The 20,672-nt window shown below is 50.6% G+C and overlaps 1 protein-coding gene across 5 annotated transcripts in view; it reads right to left on the bottom strand.

Moving 5' to 3' along the window:
• Nucleotides 1–20,672, bottom strand: part of FBRSL1 (fibrosin like 1) — a 1,147,774-nt gene that overhangs the window by 557,058 nt on the left and 570,044 nt on the right. For all 5 annotated transcript variants that reach the window (XM_078667898.1, XM_078667900.1, XM_078667899.1 and 2 more), the window contains exon 3: nt 17,122–17,226. In XM_078667898.1, coding sequence (XP_078524024.1) covers nt 17,122–17,226 — 105 coding nt within the window. The remainder of the gene's footprint in view (nt 1–17,121; nt 17,227–20,672) is intronic.

Here is a 20,672-nt window from a genome sequence, read left to right as displayed (position 1 = left end):
CCACTGAGTGGGAGCTCCACCCACCTGCCACTGTGTGGGAGCTCCACCCACCTGCCATTGAGAGGGAACTCTAGGGGACTAGACCTGTACTCCAACACCCAGGCCTTCATCAAATATCAGGACTAATCCTGTACTCCAACACCCAGGCCTTCATCAAATATCAGGACTAATCCTGTACTCCAACACCCAGGCCTTCATCAAATATTAGGACTAGACCTGTACTCCAACACCCAGGCCTTCATCAAATATCAGGACTAATCCTGTACTCCAACACCCAGGCCTTCATCAAATATCAGGACTAGACCTGTACGCCAACACCCAGGCCTTCATCAAATATCAGGACTAATCCTGTACTCCAACACCCAGGCCTTCATCAAATATCAGGACTAGACCTGTACGCCAACACCCAGGCCTTCATCAAATATCAGGACTAGACCTGTACGCCAACACCGAGGCCTTCATCAAATATCAGGATTATACCTGTACGCCAACACCCAGGCCTTCGTCAAATATCAGGACTAGACCTCTACTCCATCACCCAGGCCTTCGTCAAATATCAGGACTATACCTGTACTCCAACACCCAGGCCTTCATCAAATATCAGGACTATACCTGTACGCCAACACCCAGGCCTTCGTCAAATATCAGGACTATACCTGTACGCCAACACACAGGCCTTCATCAAATATCAGGACTAGACCTCTACTCCATCACCCAGGCCTTCGTCAAATATCAGGACTATACCTGTACGCCAACACCCAGGCCTTCATCAAATATCAGGACTAGACCTCTACTCCATCACCCAGGCCTTCGTCAAATATCAAGACTAGACCTGTACGCCAACACCCAGGCCTTCATCAAATATCAGGACTATACCTGTACTCCAACACCCCCAGGCCTTCATCAAATATCAGGACTATACCTGTACGCCAACACCCAGGCCTTCGTCAAATATCAGGACTAGACCTGTACGCCAACACACAGGCCTTCATCAAATATCAGGACTAGACCTGTACGCCAACACCCAGGCCTTCATTAAATATCAGGACTAGACCTGTACGCCAACACGAGGCCTTCATCAAATATCAGGATTATACCTGTACGCCAACACCCAGGCCTTCATCAAATATCAGGACTATACCTGTACGCCAACACCCAGGCCTTCGTCAAATATCAGGACTAGACCTCTACTCCATCACCCAGGCCTTCGTCAAATATCAGGACTAGACCTGTACGCCAACACCTAGGCCTTCGTCAAACACCAAAAATCAACATGTGAGGCAAGAAACACATCATGTTTTAAATGTCAAAAGGCAATAAACCTACGTTCTAACACAAAGACCTGCTTACAAGTTCTACAAATCACTTTGCACTGTAACATGTTTCCCTTTATTGAAAAAAATCACATTACACTATCCATACCCTCCATTCAAAGCATACAACTCAACTCTTTAATGACCAGGCTACAAATACATCACAAATCCAGCCTCCAAACCAACAATCAAACATACCTTCAACTATCAAAACTCAGTTTATGCACCAACAATCAGACTCTCCAGGTTTCAAAAATGAATTAACACTCCGAAATCTAGATCTCCTTTCAGAAATAAATATTATTGCCAGGGCTTAGACGGCGACATTCCCTTCAAACACAGAGTATTCTAACAATCATGCTATTGGCAAATATCAAAATACGCCAAAAAAACACCAGACCTTTGATCAAACTACAATAACACCTACAGACATACACACATTCCTTTGGCTTCTAAAAGTTAACATACAACTACACAAAAGAATCCTCTTTAAAATACAACAAATTAACCTTAACTCCAACGGGGGTGAATTTGAAGATGCAGCAACAGTGCTTAATTTGAGCCGGTGTTTTCCGGTGCTCGGCACAGGCATTTAATTGTCAACACCGGGGCTTGTAACAGTCTACCACATGGTGGCGTTGTCTGTCTAGTTTAACGATGAGCACAACAATAGTTATTTAATAATTCAATATACATTAAAATTGACTATTGACTGCCGCCCAAGCCAGTCTTATAGCTGTTGGGGCTTGAAATAGATTGAATTGTCACACTTGTAGGAGTGTGAAGGTTAGTAGTTGTGTTAGTACTGTCATTGGCAGGGGCATTGGGTGGTGCAAGCTGCAGTGGCCTCTTGTCGCGGGCCTTGCCACTTATACATATATTTTTTTTACAAATTAAGCTCTGAAAGGACACACAACAGACTGCTCTAGTAAGAAAAGGTGAGTGTTTGCCCGCCATGTCGGGTCTGCGTATAACACCTATAGCAGACGCGCCTCGTGCGCATGTGATGTGCGGGGGGGGATGGGTGGGACAGCGACAACCAGATGTGGGATCTGAAGTGGCCCCCGGCTCTATATCTTCCAATCAACCCATGTTTATGGTCGATATTTTACATTTCCAATTTTCCCCTCCAGACTCAAGTGAAACCCCAGGCACCTGCTCACCTGCTCGGCTGGCACAATAATTGCCAATTTGCTCTTTGCCTCCATCTATCACTCAATCGAGCCCGCGCGCTGCCCCGCATACGTCTTCATTCATCTAGTTGCCCCCATGACAATTAGAGTGTCAGCTTCTCCTAAATGGGGCAGCCCATTCAACTGGGCTCGGGAGGCAATTATGAGTCTATTTCCATTCTTCTAGAGGGGGAAATATTGAAAAACCTTGACAATTAGATAGAGCGGCCGGCGCTCTCTATCCTCCGCCCGCGCCTCTCCGCCGTCCTTTCCTCGCGCTCTCCCTCCCTTCACCTCTGGAATATTTTAAATTATCAGAGCTCTGCTACCACATTCACAGCTCCCATGTTCACAGGGAGAGAGGCTTCTATTTAAATGATAATGAGGGAAGGGCCATTCAATTTAGCGAGGGAGAAAATCCATTAAAACCAAAGCAGTTCTCTCGCCTGACAGGTCAAGACACAGATAAAAACCCTCTTTCTTAACCAAAAAAAAAGCTATTAGACAAAGCTCTGTGTGGATTTGGGGACATCTAAAAGATTAGGGGGGCAATTACACAGGGGGCTGTGTAAAAGAATGGAGAAGAGGTCGAGGCAGGGGGAGGTCTAAACGCCCCCTCCCCTCACGCCCCCATCTCCACGCCGCACAAAATTTTACGTGGGTCAATATGACAAAAAAGTACGTGGCGTTTATTCGCCTCTTAATTCCTTGCTAACCTCCAATTACCTCCCCGGGAAATACAGGATAGGAAACTCCCATTTAGGTAACAAAATGGCGGCGGCATTGTGCTGGGTAACAGGAAGTCAGGCAGAGAGAGGCGGGAGCTTGGCAGGAAGGGCCGAGCACGTGACTCACTGCTGGAACACGAGGCTGCCTGGGAACTATAAGCGTGCATCCTGTTGAGTCTAAATATAAGGGTGCAGGTCTAGAGTTCTACAAAGGAGCTGTCCTATTTTTTTTTATTTTACAGAGTTTTATATAGCGCGAACTTGACCCGAATCGAGTATCGGAGCGCTTTACATAGCACCAGTTGCATTACATGAGGTCATAATTCATTTTTGTTAGGCACGGGGAGATTAAGTGATTTGCCCAGAATCACAGGATGTTCAGCGTCATTGCCGAGACTCGAACCTAGTTCCCCAGATTCGAAGGTCCACCGCCCTAGCCATTATGCCAACTCCTCTTCCCTATGTTCAACATGAGGGGTGGGCAAAACTGTTCACCAATATGCAAACATGGCACAATCACAGCGGAAGTGGATTATCGGAAGCCACCAAAACGAGCTCTGCAGAAACCAGACAGGCCACCCCTTCAGCCAATTATAACAGACCACTTTGTTAGGTCCATTACGACTGGCTGCTGGCAGGGTGTCAGACGAGATGTGGCAGTGACCAACCGTGACCCGCACGTGAAATGTCCATTTTATAGAGGCCCATGAACCCTCCGGGAAACCACGTGCTGGTCCCGCTTGCTTTTTGAAAGTACGTGGAACATGGTCAACAGAGCCTCAGAAATTTGGTTCCAGTTACTGTACACTAAAAAAAGTGCCCCGCTTTCCTCTTGAACAAGAAAAATGTGACCGCTAGCCACCAGTGCTTAGCTACAGCTTCCTATCACCTCCTCCAGGGAACACAAACGTGAAAACGTGATCATGAATGGAGTCCGCTCAGGGCACTGGATGGAAGTTGGAAAATGGTCCTTTGAAATAGATTTTGGTTCTGTTGTGCATAAATCTACCTGCACGGTGCAACACGTCTTCCCACTGCTGGGGCCCTAAGAGCACACCAACAGACCAGCAGGAACAGGGATATATAACAATTTTGACTGACAGGTTGGGCTGAGGTTTGTGTTCTTGTACATATGTAGAAGTGTGAGTTCACAAATGTGTGCACATGTGCGTTTCTTTACCACATATTTACACAGATAGAGGAACTCACACCTCATGTAATGAAGGGGATTAATGTTAGCCAATGGGAATTAAACAGCTCAATGTTAGCCAATGGGGATTAAACAGCTCAATGTTAGCCAATGGGGATTAAACAGCTCAATGTTAGCCAATGGGCCAACATTACCCTATGGACTGTCAGCCCCATGCAGAACTTCGGAGCGGTATTTGGTGCTGAAATGATTTATATTGGGACGCTCTGTGGAGTCACATAGTGCTGAATATGTGCATACTGTTGAGTTGTGGTGGCCTAGAACATTTCCCAGAGACCTCTTGTTGATGCAACCCTGTGATTGCTGAAATAATACAAGGTGAGTAGAAATAAATTCATTATTTATAGTAACTCCGTTTGCCGAATGCCTAGTCAACTTCATCCGGTGTGCCGCATGTGCGTTAGCCTCCTGGCACCTCATGGTTGGGTTGGGTTGGGATGCTGGGGCACTCGACTGCACAATGGACCCCTTCCTATAATCCTGCCACCAAGGATAAGATGCTCAGCAACATGGCATCTGGGCACAGTAGATACCACTGGCACAGTGGACACTAAAACAGATTCACGCTTCCTTTCCACCACCATTCATGATGGGGAATCATCATGGTGCCCGGAGACATGTCTAGTTGGCTCTCAGGGCCCTGTGTTCGGCCATTCGCTGGCGGGTTCTTCTTCCATCTGATGGTCAAAACGGCCTTTGAGGTCTTTTAGTTGTGGTCAAGAGTGGCAGCGTATCAATGAACCTTGACGGTTGATCGCAAAGGATATCAAATGTTCGCCAACAGTTGCCCCAGAGGGAAGAGCCTCAGAGAAGGACCTCACTCGTCTACCGGTTTGTGTCCCCGTCGCCCTTTCCCCCCTCTTTCCATGCGATGTCCTTCACCCTCCCCTCCTCTTTCCCGCCTTCATTACCTGTCTACTTCCCAAGTTCCTTCCCCCCTCCCCTGAATCTTTCCCCTTGCTTGCTTTTCCCCTTTTGTATTTGTGCTTATTGTTTATCTCGACCTTACAAGTAACTATGTTGCCATGCTCTAATAACTGTGTAACCTTTGTAACGATGTAACCTTATAACTATGATCTGATGCTCATGTAAAGCGCTCTGATACCTCCGGGTCTAGCCAGCGCTATATAAAACCTTTAAAATAAAAATAAATAAAATAAAAATCTGCTAGCAGAGATTATAAATTGAAACAGTGTACCCTATGACACACGCAGCACACGAGAGGACCACCACAGAGCCCACGTGGGGTGAGTGTGCTGGCTAAGAGGAGCTCAAGGATGAAGGAACAGAGCATCCCCCAGCCTGGCCAAGGATCTAACATGGAAAAGCAACTGCGGGTTTAACTTGCTGGAAAGCCCAGTCCGGTTCTTCTGGGTTCTCTAGTGAGTTTTAAGAACTTACTAATATGGCCCAGTGTTTATGCAGTGTTGGGGAGCTGGACACTGGAACCCCTCCCAATAAGAGCTGAGCATTGTGCAAAGTGTGAAAGTCTGCAGCAGTTCATGAAACAGCATTTTCTGCTGGGTCCTTCCTGGGCTGGTAAGTAGGAAGCCATGATAGTGGGAAGGTCTGTAGTTTGGCCTGCTCTCAGATGGACAGAAACAACCTATATTAAGGGGGTACATGTTTGGGTAAGTGGCTGAGGTGGAAGAGGTCATGGATTTTATTTTATTTTAATTTTAAGAGTTTTGTATAGCGCAAACATGACCCTTGGGTATCAGAGCGCTTCACATTACATGAGGTAGTTATAGTCAAGCATTGTTGTAGTAACGTTCACAATATTATGAGGTAGGTCCATATATGGCAATAGAGTGAAAATATCAATTAAAATTTCTACAAAGAATATATACATAGATTATTACATAGGTTTAGTATATAGCAAACTATAATGTGTAACAGAATCGATCGATCCTAAGTGTCTATTTCCTGTATATGTTTCAGTTCCAGTCCTTGAACATGAATTCTGTCGTCCAGCGCCTCGTCTATGGAAGGAACTTACTCATTAGGAAGATCTTAGTTTCCCTCTTAAAGGATGCTGTGTCTTCAATCTTTCTAATGTTTGGAGGAAGTGAATTCCAGATTCTGGGGGCTGCTCCTGAGAAAGCTCTGTCGTAAGTTTTCTTCTTCTTCTTCGTCTTCTGGATACAGGGCTGGCTCCCTAGGACAGGGCAGGTGGGATCTCACGTACATAACTGTGGCAGCAATTGTACTCTTTAAGCACAAGGTTTTAATCACACATCACGCACTTGCGGTGGGGTAAACCACAAACTTGTCACAGTGAGTTACTTGTATTTTACAGAGGTAGATAAGGAGGTCTTACCCCTGTGGTAGATTACAATGGTTTATCCCAAACATCTCCAATAACCTTCCACCAGCCTGTAGTCATCTCAGAACTAGCTGATCGAAATGACTCCCTTGGGGAATAACAAGGCGTGGTTAACCGCCAGCCAGGAGCAGCTCAGAGCTCTCTTTCTTAGTCCAGAGTTGGCACCCTGGTATTCTCTAGAGGTGACAGACCACAGGATGAAACAGAAAAAGATGGGAACTTGCACAGAAAAAAGTTGTAGAACCCACAGCTCTAGACTTCTGACCGATGGCCGTCGTAAAGCCAAGCATGACATGAGTAGGACTAGAACATTCAAGAACCAGTGGCCATGAAATGCTTCCTTATTAGTGAATCGAAGGGCGTCAACACCTTACCCCCGACGGCAATTCTGCCGTGGTGCGGGCGTTCTGAAAAGTGGGCGGGGCCGCGGCAGCCAACGGACGTGCGCAGCACTACGAAGGTAATGCTCGCGACGGCCGTTGGTCGGTGGCAGCAACGAAAGGGTTAAGAAGGAAAATGTGCTCTGGCATTATCTGACTGCAAGCGGTCTTAATTTGAAAGAAAGAAGAAAGGCTGATGGTCGTCATCACCCAGCCTTCAGAAAAACGATCCCAGACCAGAGATCCACATTTCATCTTTTTTATTGCTATCCACAATCAATACTTGGTACTCATTTCATCTCCCGCCAAAAAATTAATGCAAACCCAAAAATGTGTCTTCCCAGGATGCTTATTTCTGGTACAGGCAGACGACATGGCCTGGCAGTTCAGGCTGGACTGCTCCCTTGGGGAGCAGGGTCAAGACTGATTTGTTTATGGATGGGTACAAACTGAAATGGCGTGGCCAGTAAAAAAAGATGGGTTTAACCCACATCTGTGGCTGGGAGTTAATGTTTAATTTGTTCAGCATTCTGTCCATCATCTGTTCTTTTTTTGCATTTGTCCAAACCGGGGTTTCCCGCTCGTTATGCCACCGGATTCAAGCTAGCCTAGCTGATGAGGGGTGATACCCCAAAACGGGTCCCAGGATGCTCGTTTCCGGTCCAGGAGGACCTGTCTGGGTAGTTTGGGCTGGACTGTTCCCATTGGGCGCAGGGTCAAGACTGATTTGCAGCTGGCTGGGTCCAAACTGGAATGGCATAGCCAGGGAAAAAACAATGGATTTAAGCTAGATCTGTGCCTGGGGGTGAATGTTTGATTTGTTCAGCATTCCCTCCATCATCTGTTTATTTTGCCTTATTTGGTCTACATCAGTATAATGACTACAAGACATCCACTCCTCATTTTCGGGCACGGACACACCAACCATCAGAGACAGCCCAACTCTCCGTCACAAGGAGGGCGCGGGCATACCAACCAGCAGACACAGTCTCACTCTCCATCACACAGACAGCACTGACACACGAACCAGCAGAGACAGCCCCACTCTCCGTCACACCATCACACGGAAGGCATGGACACACCTACCAGAGACAGCCCCACTCTCTATCACAAGGTGGGCACGGACACACCAACCAGCGGAAGCAAACCCACTCTTTGTTACAAGGGCGACACTGACACACGAACCAGCAGAGACAGCCCCACTCTCCGTCACACCATCACACAGAGGGCATGGACACACCAACCAGAGACAGCCCCACTCTCTATCACAAGGTGGGAACGGACACACCAACCACCAGAGACAGCCCCACTCTCCGTCACACCATCACACAGAGGGCACGGACACACCAAGCAGCAGAGACAGCCCTACTCTCCGTCACAAGGAGGGCGCGGGCATACTAAGCAGCAGACACAGTCCCAATCTCCATCACACGGAGAGCACGGACACACCAACCACCCTAGAACACCCCACTCTCCACCACACCATCACATGGACACACCGACCACCCGAGACAGACCCATTCTCCGTCACACCATCACACGGAGGGCACAGACACACCAACCATCAGACACAACCCCACTCTCCACCACACCATCCCACGGAGGGCACGGACACACCAACCCCCCGAGACAGCCCCACTCTCCGTCACACCATGACACGGAGGGCGCAAACACACCAAGCAACAGAGACAGCCCCACTCTCCACCACACCATCCCACGGAGGGCACGGACACACCAACCACCCGAGACAGCCCCACTCTCCGTCACACCATGACACGGAGGGCACTGAAACACCAAGCAGCAGAGACAGCCCCACTCTCCGTCATACCATCACACAGAGGGCACGGAAACACCAACCACCCGAGATAGCCCCACTCTACACCACACCATCACACGGAGGGCACGGAAACACCAACCACCCGAGATAGCCCCACTCTACACCACACCATCACACGGAGGGCACGTAAACACCAAGCAGCAGAGACAGCCCCACTCTCCGTCATGCCATCACACGGAGGGCACGGACACACCAACCACCCGAGACAGCCCCACTCTCCATGACACCATCACACGGAGGGCACGGACACACCAACCACTCCAGACAGCCCCACTCTCCACCACACCATCACACGGGGAGCGCGGACACACCAACCACCCGAGACAGCCCCACTCTCTGTCACAAGGAGGGCAGAGAAGCACCTGTTCATTTTCAAGCACAGACTACAACAAACAGTGTAGGGGCTGTATAACAAAACAGACACATCTTGGGCGACACATCACTGACATGAAACCCCGACGCACACGTGCAATCAGAGGGGCGAAATACTGATCCACGGGGTCCAATACCAGGGGTGCAGCAGGTCCAGAGGCCCCGGGACCCAGTGTACTCTGATAAAAGCTGTATTATTTTACTACCCCAGGAGCAGCCAGAGGGGCCCTTTTCCGTGCTTGCACCAGGGGCCATGACGTTCAAGCTAGCCTGGCTGATGAAGGATTCAAGCTAGCCTGGCTGATGAAGGGTTCAAGCTAGCCTGGCTGATGAAGGGTTCAAGCTAGCCTGGCTGATGAAGGGTTCAAGCTAGCCTGGCTGATGAAGGGTTCAAGCTAGCCTGGTTGATGAAGGATTCAAGCTAGCCTGGCTGATGAAGGATTCAAGCTAGCCTGCCTGATGAAGGGTTCAGGTGCTAGCCTGGCTGATGAAGGGTGATGCGCTGAAACCGGTCCCAGGATGCTTGTTTCTAGTCCAGGGAGGACCTGGCCTGGTAGTTCGGGCTGGACTGTTCCCACAAGGAACAGGGTCAAGACTGATTTGCATATGGCTGGGTCCAAACCGGGGTGGTGTGATGAGCAAAAGAAGGATGGATGTAACCCCGATCCTTGTGACTGGGGGTGAATGTTTGCATTGTACAGCATTCCGTCCATCAATTGTTTCTTTTGCATACGACACTCTACCCCTCACTGTCCTCCCACATCCACCCAGCCTCGCAGGCACGTCAACACCTCCACACAGGCAGCTCACACACCAGGACCGAGGAGCACTCCGCCCTCCACCCTCCCCCGTCCCTTCCACCGCCCCGGGGCCCGCCATTGCTGTCAAAAGCCAGATAGAAAGTAATAACAACACCCAATGAAGCCATTACTGTCAAGACGGAGAAAACAAACAAACACCCAAAGGGGACTCAGCCTCTCTCCCCACCCCCGAGCCCCCTGCGGCCCTCCCTCGTGCCCACGCGCCCCCCTCCCACGGGCGCCAGTGGTTACCCTTTTACCACCCTTCGCAGGCGGAACGCGCCCCGCCCGCCCCCTCCCCCAGTCACTTTTCGCTGTCAGAGCTGTCAAGCCAAATTCCGCTTTAATCTGCCAAAAGCACTTTTCGGCTGACATTTTTAATATATACTTTCGGCTTTTAAACACATTTGCGGGAGTCATTCCCCCCCACCCCCACGCTCCCCGCCGCCGCACGGGCTCTCAGCGCCTTAATAGCAAATACATTACGCCTATCAAAGTGTTTTTTTTCATCCCAGAGCGGAGGTAGTGTTTTCAATTTTAAAGCTAAATTAACTGTCCAATTGAATTTGGCCGTCGTGAGGGCCTCTCCCTGACAGGTTTTCGTTATGAAGCATATTTTACATTAATAGAACCCTACGCGAAGATGGCGCGCCCGGGGGGGGGCTGGGCGGCCTGTACCCTCCAACATTAAATCTAATGTGCCGCGTCCTGACGTGGGGGGTGCTTTCACACGCACCAGTGTGCAGTGCAGCGTGGCACTCACGGGCAGTGCAGAGTGGCACTCACGGGCAGTGCAACCTGGCACTCACGTGCAGTGCAGAGTGGCACCCACGGGCAGTGCAGAGTGGCACCCACGGGCAGTGCAGAGTGGCACCCACGGGCAGTGCAGCGTGGCACTCACGGGCAGTGCAGAGTGGCAATCACGGGCAGTGCAGAGTGGCACTCACGGCCAGTGCAGCCTGGCACTCACGGGCAGTGCAGAGTGGCACTCACGGGCAGTGCAGCCTGGCACTCACGGGCAGTGCAGCCTGGCACTCACGGGCAGTGCAGCGTGGCACTCACGGGCAGTGCAGCCTGGCACTCACGGGCAGTGCAGCCTGGCACTCACGGGCAGTGCAGCCTGGCACTCACGGGCAGTGCAGCCTGGCACTCACGGGCAGTGCAGCCTGGCACTCACGGGCAGTGCAGCCTGGCACTCACGGGCAGTGCAGCGTGGCACTCACGGGCAGTGCAGCGTGGCACTTACGGCCGATGCATGAGCTGTGGGCTGTGACGTCAGTTGAGATGCTGAAGCTGTTGTTGGGGTCACCAATGGTGCAACATAGGTATGCTGTCTTCATACCGGCTTCCACTGACCTTTGACCCTTAGGCAGTTTGGTAAAAAGGCTCTTTCCTTCAGGAGAACTGAAAGAACAGTGTGGTGTGTGCAAAGGTAGAAAAAAAGACTAAATGCTGGCCTGGCGAGACCTTAAGAAGGTCGTAGTCGGTCTTTTTGATGAAAAAGTAAAGTAAATACATTTAGTGGACCTGAGAGCACACGTCACCGGGTCTGTGCACTGGTGGCTGCCCGGCACGTGGGCTCAATATATCAGAAACTGTCTTTGGGGGAAGAACCTTCACCCAGTCTCAGTGGACTGTTTCTGTCTCATTCGTACCCTCTCACATACGTTGCAATATAAGGCTGAGTTAAAAAAAAATTCCCAGTAGCCGGTCTGGTTCTGCAATTATGGGGTAACCAGTGGTAGCAGGAGGTACCTTTCTTTATCGTACACTGAAGATCCGTGCCCCTCCCCCAGCACCTCTGCATCAAAGAGGAGGCCATTCAGCAACTAGGTATAACCAAATGGCATAGCCAAGTGATGTCGCTGTGGGTCAAAGGGTGCCTGATGCCACTTCTCTGCCACTTTGGTGAGTCAACATCTGTGCTTCAGGCGACTCAACGGCCTTGTCCAGCCACTCTGGAGCACCGGACACCACCAATGAAAACAGCCGTAATTCTGCCCCGGTGGCCATTTTCGTCAACAAGTGTCGCTGCCATGCAATGTCGGCAAGTTCTGTGTGCCAGTAATGTGCCGTGTGGGTGGCAATAGAGCCCCTTGTCCCAGTAATGCGGCGCGTGGCAAGAGAGCCCCTTGGCCCAGTAATGTGTCGCGTGGCAAGAGAGCTCCTTGGCCCAGTAATGTGTCGCGTGGCAAGAGAGCTCCTTGGCCCAGTAATGTGTCGCGTGGCAAGAGAGCTCCTTGGCCCAGTAATGTGGCGCGTGGCAAGAGACCCTTGGCCCAGTAATGTGGCGTGTGGCAAGAGACCCTTGGCCCAGTAATGTGGCGCGTGCAAGAGACCCTTGGCCCAGTAATGTGCCGCGTGGCAAGAGAGCCCCTTGGCCCAGTAATGTGGCGCGTGGCAAGAGAGCCCCTTGGCCCAGTAATGTGGCGCGTGGCAAGAGAGCCCCTTGGCCCAGTAATGGGCCGCGTGGCAAGAGAGCCCCTTGGACCAGTAATGTGCCACGTGGCATGAGAGCCCCTTGGCCCAGTAATGTGCCGTGTGGCATGAGAGACCCGTGGCCCAGTAATGGGCCGCGTGGCAAGAGAGCCCCTTGGCCCAGTAATGTGGCGCGTGGCAAGAGAGCCCCTTGTCCCAGTAATGTGGCGCGTGGCAAGAGAGCCCCAGGGCCCAATAATGTACCGCACGGCAAGAGAGCCCATTGGTCCAGTAATGTGCCGCGTGGCAAGAGAGCCCCTTGGCCCAGTAATGGTCCGCGTGGCAAGAGAGCCCCTTGGCCCAGTAATGTGGCGCGTGGCAAGAGAGCCCTTTGGTCCAGTAATGTGTCGCGTGGCAAGAGAGCCCCTTGGCCCAGTAATGTGTCGCGTGGCAAGAGAGACCCTTGGGCCAGTAATGTGTCGCGTGGCAAGAGAGCTCCTTGGCCCAGTAATGTGCGGTGTGGCAAGAGAGCCCCTTGTCCAGTAATGCGGCGCGTGGCAAGAGAGCCCCTTGGCCCAGTAATGTGTTGCGTGGCAAGAGAGCTCCTTGGCCCAGTAATGTGTCGCGTGGCAAGAGAGCTCCTTGGCCCAGTAATGTGTCGCGTGGCAAGAGACCCTTGGCCCAGTAATGTGGCGTGTGGCAAGAGACCCTTGGCCCAGTAATGTGGCGCGTGCAAGAGACCCTTGGCCCAGTAATGTGCCGCGTGGCAAGAGAGCCCCTTGGCCCAGTAATGTGGCGCGTGGCAAGAGAGCCCCTTGGCCCAGTAATGTGGCGCGTGGCAAGAGAGCCCCTTGGACCAGTAATGTGCCACGTGGCATGAGAGCCCCTTGGCCCAGTAATGTGCCGTGTGGCATGAGAGACCCGTGGCCCAGTAATGGGCCGCGTGGCAAGAGAGCCCCTTGGCCCAGTAATGTGGCGCGTGGCAAGAGAGCCCCTTGGCCCAGTAATGTGGCGCGTGGCAAGAGAGCCCCTTGGCCCAGTAATGTGGCGCGTGGCAAGAGAGACCCTTGGGCCAGTAATGTGTTGCGTGGCAAGAGAGCCCCTTGGCCCAGTAATGTGCCGCGTGGCAAGAGAGCCCCTTGGCCCAGTAATGTGGCGCGTGGCAAGAGAGCCCTTTGGTCCAGTAATGTGTCGCGTGGCAAGAGAGCCCCTTGGCCCAGTAATGTGTCGCGTGGCAAGAGAGACCCTTGGGCCAGTAATGTGTCGCGTGGCAAGAGAGCTCCTTGGCCCAGTAATGTGCGGTGTGGCAAGAGAGCCCCTTGGCCCAGTAATGTGTCGCGTGGCAAGAGAGCTCTTTGGCCCAGTAATGTGTCGCGTGGCAAGAGAGCTCCTTGGCCCAGCAATGTGGCGCGTGGCAAGAGAGCCCCTTGGCCCAGTAATGTGGCGCGTGGCAAGAGAGCCCCTTGGCCCAGTAATGGGCCGCGTGGCAAGAGAGCCCCTTGGACCAGTAATGTGCCGCGTGGCATGAGAGCCCCTTGGCCCAGTAATGTGCCGCGTGGCATGAGAGACCCGTGGCCCAGTAATGGGCCGCATGGCAAGAGAGCCCCTTGGCCCAGTAATGTGGCGCGTGGCAAGAGAGCCCCTTGGCCCAGTAATGTGGCGCGTGGCAAGAGAGCCCCTTGGGCCAGTAATGTGTCGCGTGGCAAGAGAGCCCCTTGGCCCAGTAATGTGCCGCGTGGCAAGAGAGCCCCTTGGCCCAGTAATGTGACGCGTGGCAAGAGAGCCCTTTGGTCCAGTAATGTGTCGCGTGGCAAGAGAGCTCCTTGGCCCAGTAATGTGCGGTGTGGCAAGAGAGCCCCTTGGCCCAGTAATGTGTCGCATGGCAAGAGCTCCTTGGCCCAGTAATGTGGCGCGTGGCAAGAGAGCTCCTTGGTCCAGTAAAGTGGCGCGTGGCAAGAGAGCTCCTTGGCCCAGTAATGTGGCGCGTGGCAAGAGAGCTCCTTGGTCCAGTAATGTGGCGCATGGCAAGAGCTCCTTGGCACAGTAATGTGGCGCGTGGCAAGAGAGCTCCTTGGCCCAGTAATGTGGCGCGTGGCAAGAGAGCTCCTTGGTCCAGTAAAGTGGCGCGTGGCAAGAGAGCTCCTTGGCCCAGTAATGTGGCGCGTGGCAAGAGAGCTCCTTGGTCCAGTAATGTGGCGCGTGGCAAGAGAGCTCCTTGGTCCAGTAATGGGCCGCGTGGCAAGAGAGCTCCTTGGCCCAGTAATGCGCCGCATGGCAAGAGCTCCTTGGCCCAGTAATGTGCCGCGTGGCATGGGAGCGCCAAGGGTCCTGTCCCCGCTGGACCACGAACCGCCATGCTCAAGCATTTTCTGCCTTTCTCTCTTGTAACCATAACCTAAAGATGCTGTGAAGCCACATTGGGTGCTGACTTCAGCACTGAAGACAAGTGGGGGTTCACTCTCCACGTGGCTGAATCACTACAGGATAACACTGCCCCCTCCCCTGCTTTCTTTAGGCGCGGCGGAACAAACCATGGTCACAACATGCGAGGATTAAAAACACAACTTTTTTTTACAATATTTTATTTAAATTACACTATAATTGTAGTGTATATTAAAAGAGGATTGCTTTCGAAAAGTTAACACCTCTTACTGGACAATCCTACTGATTAACTATTAACTTTGTACCCGGTGCCAACTTTACACCACCGCCTTTGGACTTTGGGTCAAAGTGCTCCAGCGCTTCTACTACTAAGATGTAGCGTCCTAGTATCCCTCATAGCATTCAGAGTCCAGGCCCGTAGGGACAACATGTAGCATCTCCTCTGAAATCAGACACTACACCCTGCTTACTATCAGGATCTGGGAACAGCTGGATACAGTGTCTTTCCTACTTCCGCCTTCCTTTCTCCTTCCTGCTACTACTCCTTTCATTTACTTCCTTTGCCCCAGGCCTCTCTCCCAGCATGCACCCCGTTGTACATACTGCCTACCCTTCCAGGAGAGCGGGTTCTTACATAACTAGAGAGGTTTCTGCTCTCCAGGAGCTGTTTACTTAATAGGTACTGACGGACACAGAAGTCCCAGTGCCACCCCTGGGGCACTCATGCCTGGCACCAGACATGGCATTGCCCTGGTGCAGTTTATACCCACTGCACTCCTCTAGAGAACTCCTTATGCAATGCCAGCATCTGCCCAAGAGGTCTGTGGGCGCGAGAACACACTCTCGAATAACGTTGGCACCAGATGGCATGACCCACTTTAGCCGGGCACGCCTGACCGACCATCCTTGTGTGAGCAGGCCCTTCTCACCACTAAAGGAAGGCGAACACCTCCCTCCCACTGACAACTCAGCCCCAAAGTACTCATGAATGCTCTAGATGGCAGGCCACGCGGGGCAGACGGGCAGGGCGGGCATACAGGTCCTGCCAATGGTGCGCTGTCAGGGCTTGGCTAATCCACAGACTGGCAGATGGCTGAGTAGAGACACCCGCACGCTCTGTGCCATGCTGGCATGTTAGCAAATCTAACATAACACAGCGCACTGATGGTGCCAGCGCTTGGAGGGTACAATGCCAGAAATGGTGCCAGCGCTTGGAGGGTACAATGCCAGCAATGGTGCAAGCGCTTGGAGAGTACAGTGCCAGCAATGCAGGGAGGTATGTGTTATCAGGGCACAGGCAGGCTGCCTGTACTGAAACAAGATCACTTCCTGGCAGGTTGGCACAGTCTGGCAGGCGGGCAGCTTTAGAAAACCAGAAAGGCCACAACAGAGTGAGTGGCATGCCAGCTTGGCATCACAGCGAGGATGAAGCAACATACTGAGGGCAGGGTGAGCAAAAGTGAATATTCAAGGAGAGGAAAAGGAACACACTGTGTCTAGGAGGAGGAGGGCGGAGAAGAAAGAGGAGGAGAGGAAAACCGGAAGTCAAGGCAGAAAGGGCAAGAAATGTGAGAGAAGGGAAAGGCGCCAAAGGTGAGCACTGGCCTCTGAGGCAGACTGATGCCATAAACTAAGAGAGAAAGGGAAGGGGTGGGGGAGTTTTACACTGAAATGAAAGATAGAAAGAGGGAGTGTAAGAAGGAGGGGGCAGAGAAGGGAGAGATGGGTAATTGGAGGGGGGGCAAGAGGGGACTGGAACCGAGACTGAACAAGTGTCAGAACCCCGCCACTGATTACAAAATATAGATCTTTAAAAAGATGCATTTTCAGCTTTTTATGAAACTGACCTATTCCGGTCATCTCACGTTTAATGGTAGTAAATTCCAAAGTGTAGGAGAAAGCAATCTTTGCATTTTTTACTTTTGTATCTTTAATTTCTCAGTTCCCTCCGTCCAACAAAAAAATACACCCCTCTCCACCATGCGTTGCTGCACATCACACCTCTTCACCTATTGCGTTCGGTATTGCATGCTGGTTCAGCATTGCACAATATAGCGCTAGGAGCCACATTTGAGGAGCATTACAGGTATCATGCGCTACTGATAGAAGAAAAGTCTATGGTACTTATTTTCATGGACCTCGGAAGGATGAAACGCTGAATGACATGCTGCGTGAGTACTCACATCACTGAGGCGGTCGCGGGAGCTGCTCCTCTGGGAACTGGTGGCTCCACGGATACTGTCATCCTCGCTGTTTCGGTTGCTCCGCCCAGTGGTGACTTTCATTTGCTGGGGAGACACAAGAAAGTGGACATTATTGTTGGTGCAAGCTCAGACCGCCATCTTTGTATTTATCGTGGAGCGCTTCAGCGACCAGTGGCATCGAGGCCACTGGCTGAATGGCAAATACATCTTAGATGTGTGGTGGACAAACATTAGGAAAGAGATACACATATCAGAGAACAAGTTTTTATTATCTTTTTATTGTGCTGATTTGTAACTAGGGTCGCTTCACAGCGCTAGTGAGTTGACATAAATTCAGCGACTTTGGTCCCTACTTTCCCAGCAAGAGGAGACTGTGAGACCTCACATCAGTAGGGCCTATGGCGGTGGTCTACAAACTATTGTTGTGTTAAACTCTCTTGCACCAACATATTTAGTAGGCGGGCCCCCCACATTTTCGAATGGGGGGGCAAATTTGATGGCTAGGTGGCTTACTAAATCATCTACACATTGGGATATGCACTGGGGGAAAGCCCCAAACAGAACCCCTCAACAAAAAGGCCTCCAACTTTCTTATACAAAGTGCTATCCTGACCCTTCTGTACAAAGTCAATGTATCGTCACTTCCTCTGCTAAGTGCCACTCACCTGAAAGCACCAATCAGAGATACTTTACAAAGCTCCATCCAAGCACCCCTCCTCAACACACTGTTTAGGGCACCCCTTTAATAGCTAATTCAAACCCTATAAAAAGCCCACCCAGATCTTCTGTTAATACCCCAAACTAAAAACGTCATCATAGCAGTGACTGAACACATACATTTCACAAAAATATGAACAATTCTGCTCCTCCCCCAACACAACCACAGGTCATACTGGTGCCAAGTGGGTGCGGGTGGACTGGCGAAGGGAGAGGAACAAGGTGGTTTACGGTGTGTTAAAAACAGGGTCTCCGGTGGGTAACACATTATTACAATCAGTTTAAACAGGAGCAAAGCAAGAAGGCTGCTGCTAATTGAAGGATCTTATCACAGACAGCTTCTGATGCCCCTCTGAAAGATGGCAAGCTGGGTGTTGACCCAGCTCAGCCATGCCAAAGGCCAGCCCTGCTGGTCAGTTTCATCACTAAAAGCTCACATCCAGCCTCCTTACTGCAATATCCATCAACTCACACCGCTGGAAAGTCCTGCCCAATTCTGTTTAAAAAAAATAATTTAAAAAAACATTCGCCTTTGTTTGGTCAAAGACAAGTTCAGTAACCCTCGTTACACGCCTGCACACCTTTAAAAATACCCATCCAGCCCGGAGTGCTCAATTTATATGCCATTTGGAAATTTCCACCAGCCACCATTAAAAGGTCCTACGCAGTCCCCTCGTCCATAGCCAGTGTCTTCCTTTCAAAGCCACAGTTGCTAAGTTTCCCAAGTCCATGGAAAACTATCTGGTGTGACTAGGTTTTTTTGCTAGACTTGAAGTCCTGGTGTTATAATGGTAAACCAGACAAAGTCACAGCATGCAAAGAAAATGCTTTGGAGCAGTTATGCGTGGAGTTGGCAAACTTGACAGGCCTTCAAAGCACCCCCCAGGGCACATAGTAAAAAGCCACATACACATAATTTTAAAGTCTATTCCCCTTGAAGCACCATCCAAGGCATCACCCACCCCTTGTTTCAATCTAGACTGCAGGTCTCTGCACATTAACAGAGTGATATAATCTCGAAATCCCCTCAGTGTTATCACTGCAAATCAGACTAAAAAATCTGCAAACAGCTAAAAAAGGTTTGTGAAGTACTTTTATTGCAAAATGTTTCAGGCTTCCTGCACACCTGCACTTCCCTACAGAGTTTCCATTGATTTATCTGCAATGGGCATTTAAGAACAATCCATATGCAGTGCAAGCCCCACTACTTTAAAAAAAATCCCATAATGACATGAATAGGATAACAAATAAATCATTGAACCCTGCAAATATGTTTCAATGCTGTGGGACTCACATAACCCAGTGCTGCCAAGTTTCCGAGGTCCATGTGCGATGTGCTGCTACAGTCTAAGTTTTTTTTCTTTGAATTCTGGGACTTGTAGTTCTGTTTTATGACGGAATAAAAAAAAGACTATAAATTCCAGAATTCAAAAAAGAAATCTGGACTGGAGCAGCATATCACACATGGCTTGGAAACTTGTTAGGGCTGAAGGGGACTTATTCTCCCCTTCAGATGACTTCACACACCGTGATACGACCCAAGGCCAGATCCCCAACATACTGAACTTTCCCTGACCCATCAGGAAAATAAGTTATGCTACTAGAGTTTGCTGGGGTCACTTAAAGCACTTTGTACTGCGTCCATATTCTGTCAGAGTGGTTCATGGAAACGATGAGTGGTTCATGGAGACCACGTTTGGTTTATGGAAACAACAGGTGGGCACTGGAAACACAACAAGCGGGGATTGGAAACAACAAATGGGCATTGGAAACAACAAGTGGGCCATGGAAACAACAAGTGGGCCATGGAAACAACAAGTGGGCCATGGAAACAACAAGTGGGCCATGGAAACAACGAGTGGGCCATGGAAACAACGAGTGGGCCATGGAAACAACAAGTGGGCCATGGAAACAACAAATGGGCCATGGAAACAACAAGTGGGCCATGGAAACAACGAGTGGGCCATGGAAACAACGAATGGGCCATGGAAACAACGAATGGGCCATGGAAACAAGGAGTGGGCCATGGAAACAACAAGTGGGCCATGGAAACAACGAGTGGGCCATGGAAACAACGAGTGGGCCATGGAAACAACAAGTGGACCATGGAAACAAGTGGGCCATGGAAACAACGAGTGAGCCATGGAAACAACAAGTGAGCCATGGAAACAACAAGTGAGCCATGGAAACAATGAGTGGGCCATGGAAACAACAAGTGAGCCATGGAAACAACAAGTGAGCCATGGAAACAACGAGTGGGCCATGGAAACAACGAGTGGGCCATGGAAACAACGAGTGGGCCATGGAAACAACGAGTGGGCCATGGAAACAACAAGTGGGCCATGGAAACAAGTGGGCCATGGAAACTAGCAGTCCACGGAATCGAGTGGTCCATGGAAATGCTTAGTCCATGGAAAGGCGTAGTCCATGAGAACTACAAGTCATTGAAATTATAAGTGGTTCACAGAAACAACGAGTGGACCACAGAAACAACGAGAGGTCCACAGAAACAACGAGAGGTCCACAGAAAAAACGAGAGGTCCACAGAAACAACGAGTGGACCACAGAAACAACGAGTGGACCACAGAAACAACGAGTGGACCACAGAAACAACGAGTGGACTACAGAAACAACGAGTGGACCACAGAAACAACGAGTGATTCCTCTGCAACAACTAAGGTGCCAATGCAAAAGTAAGCAATCATTGTAACACAAGCAAACCACCAAGTTATTAAGGGATAAATGGATTAATGAACTGTTAAATCTAACACTCTTCCAATAATGTATCTAGAAGTTTTAGATGCTTTGGAAAC

Source organism: Lissotriton helveticus, chromosome 11 (assembly GCF_964261635.1).
Source record: "Lissotriton helveticus chromosome 11, aLisHel1.1, whole genome shotgun sequence".
NCBI lineage: Eukaryota > Metazoa > Chordata > Amphibia > Caudata > Salamandridae > Lissotriton > Lissotriton helveticus.
This window is presented reverse-complemented; position numbering and strand designations above follow the sequence as displayed.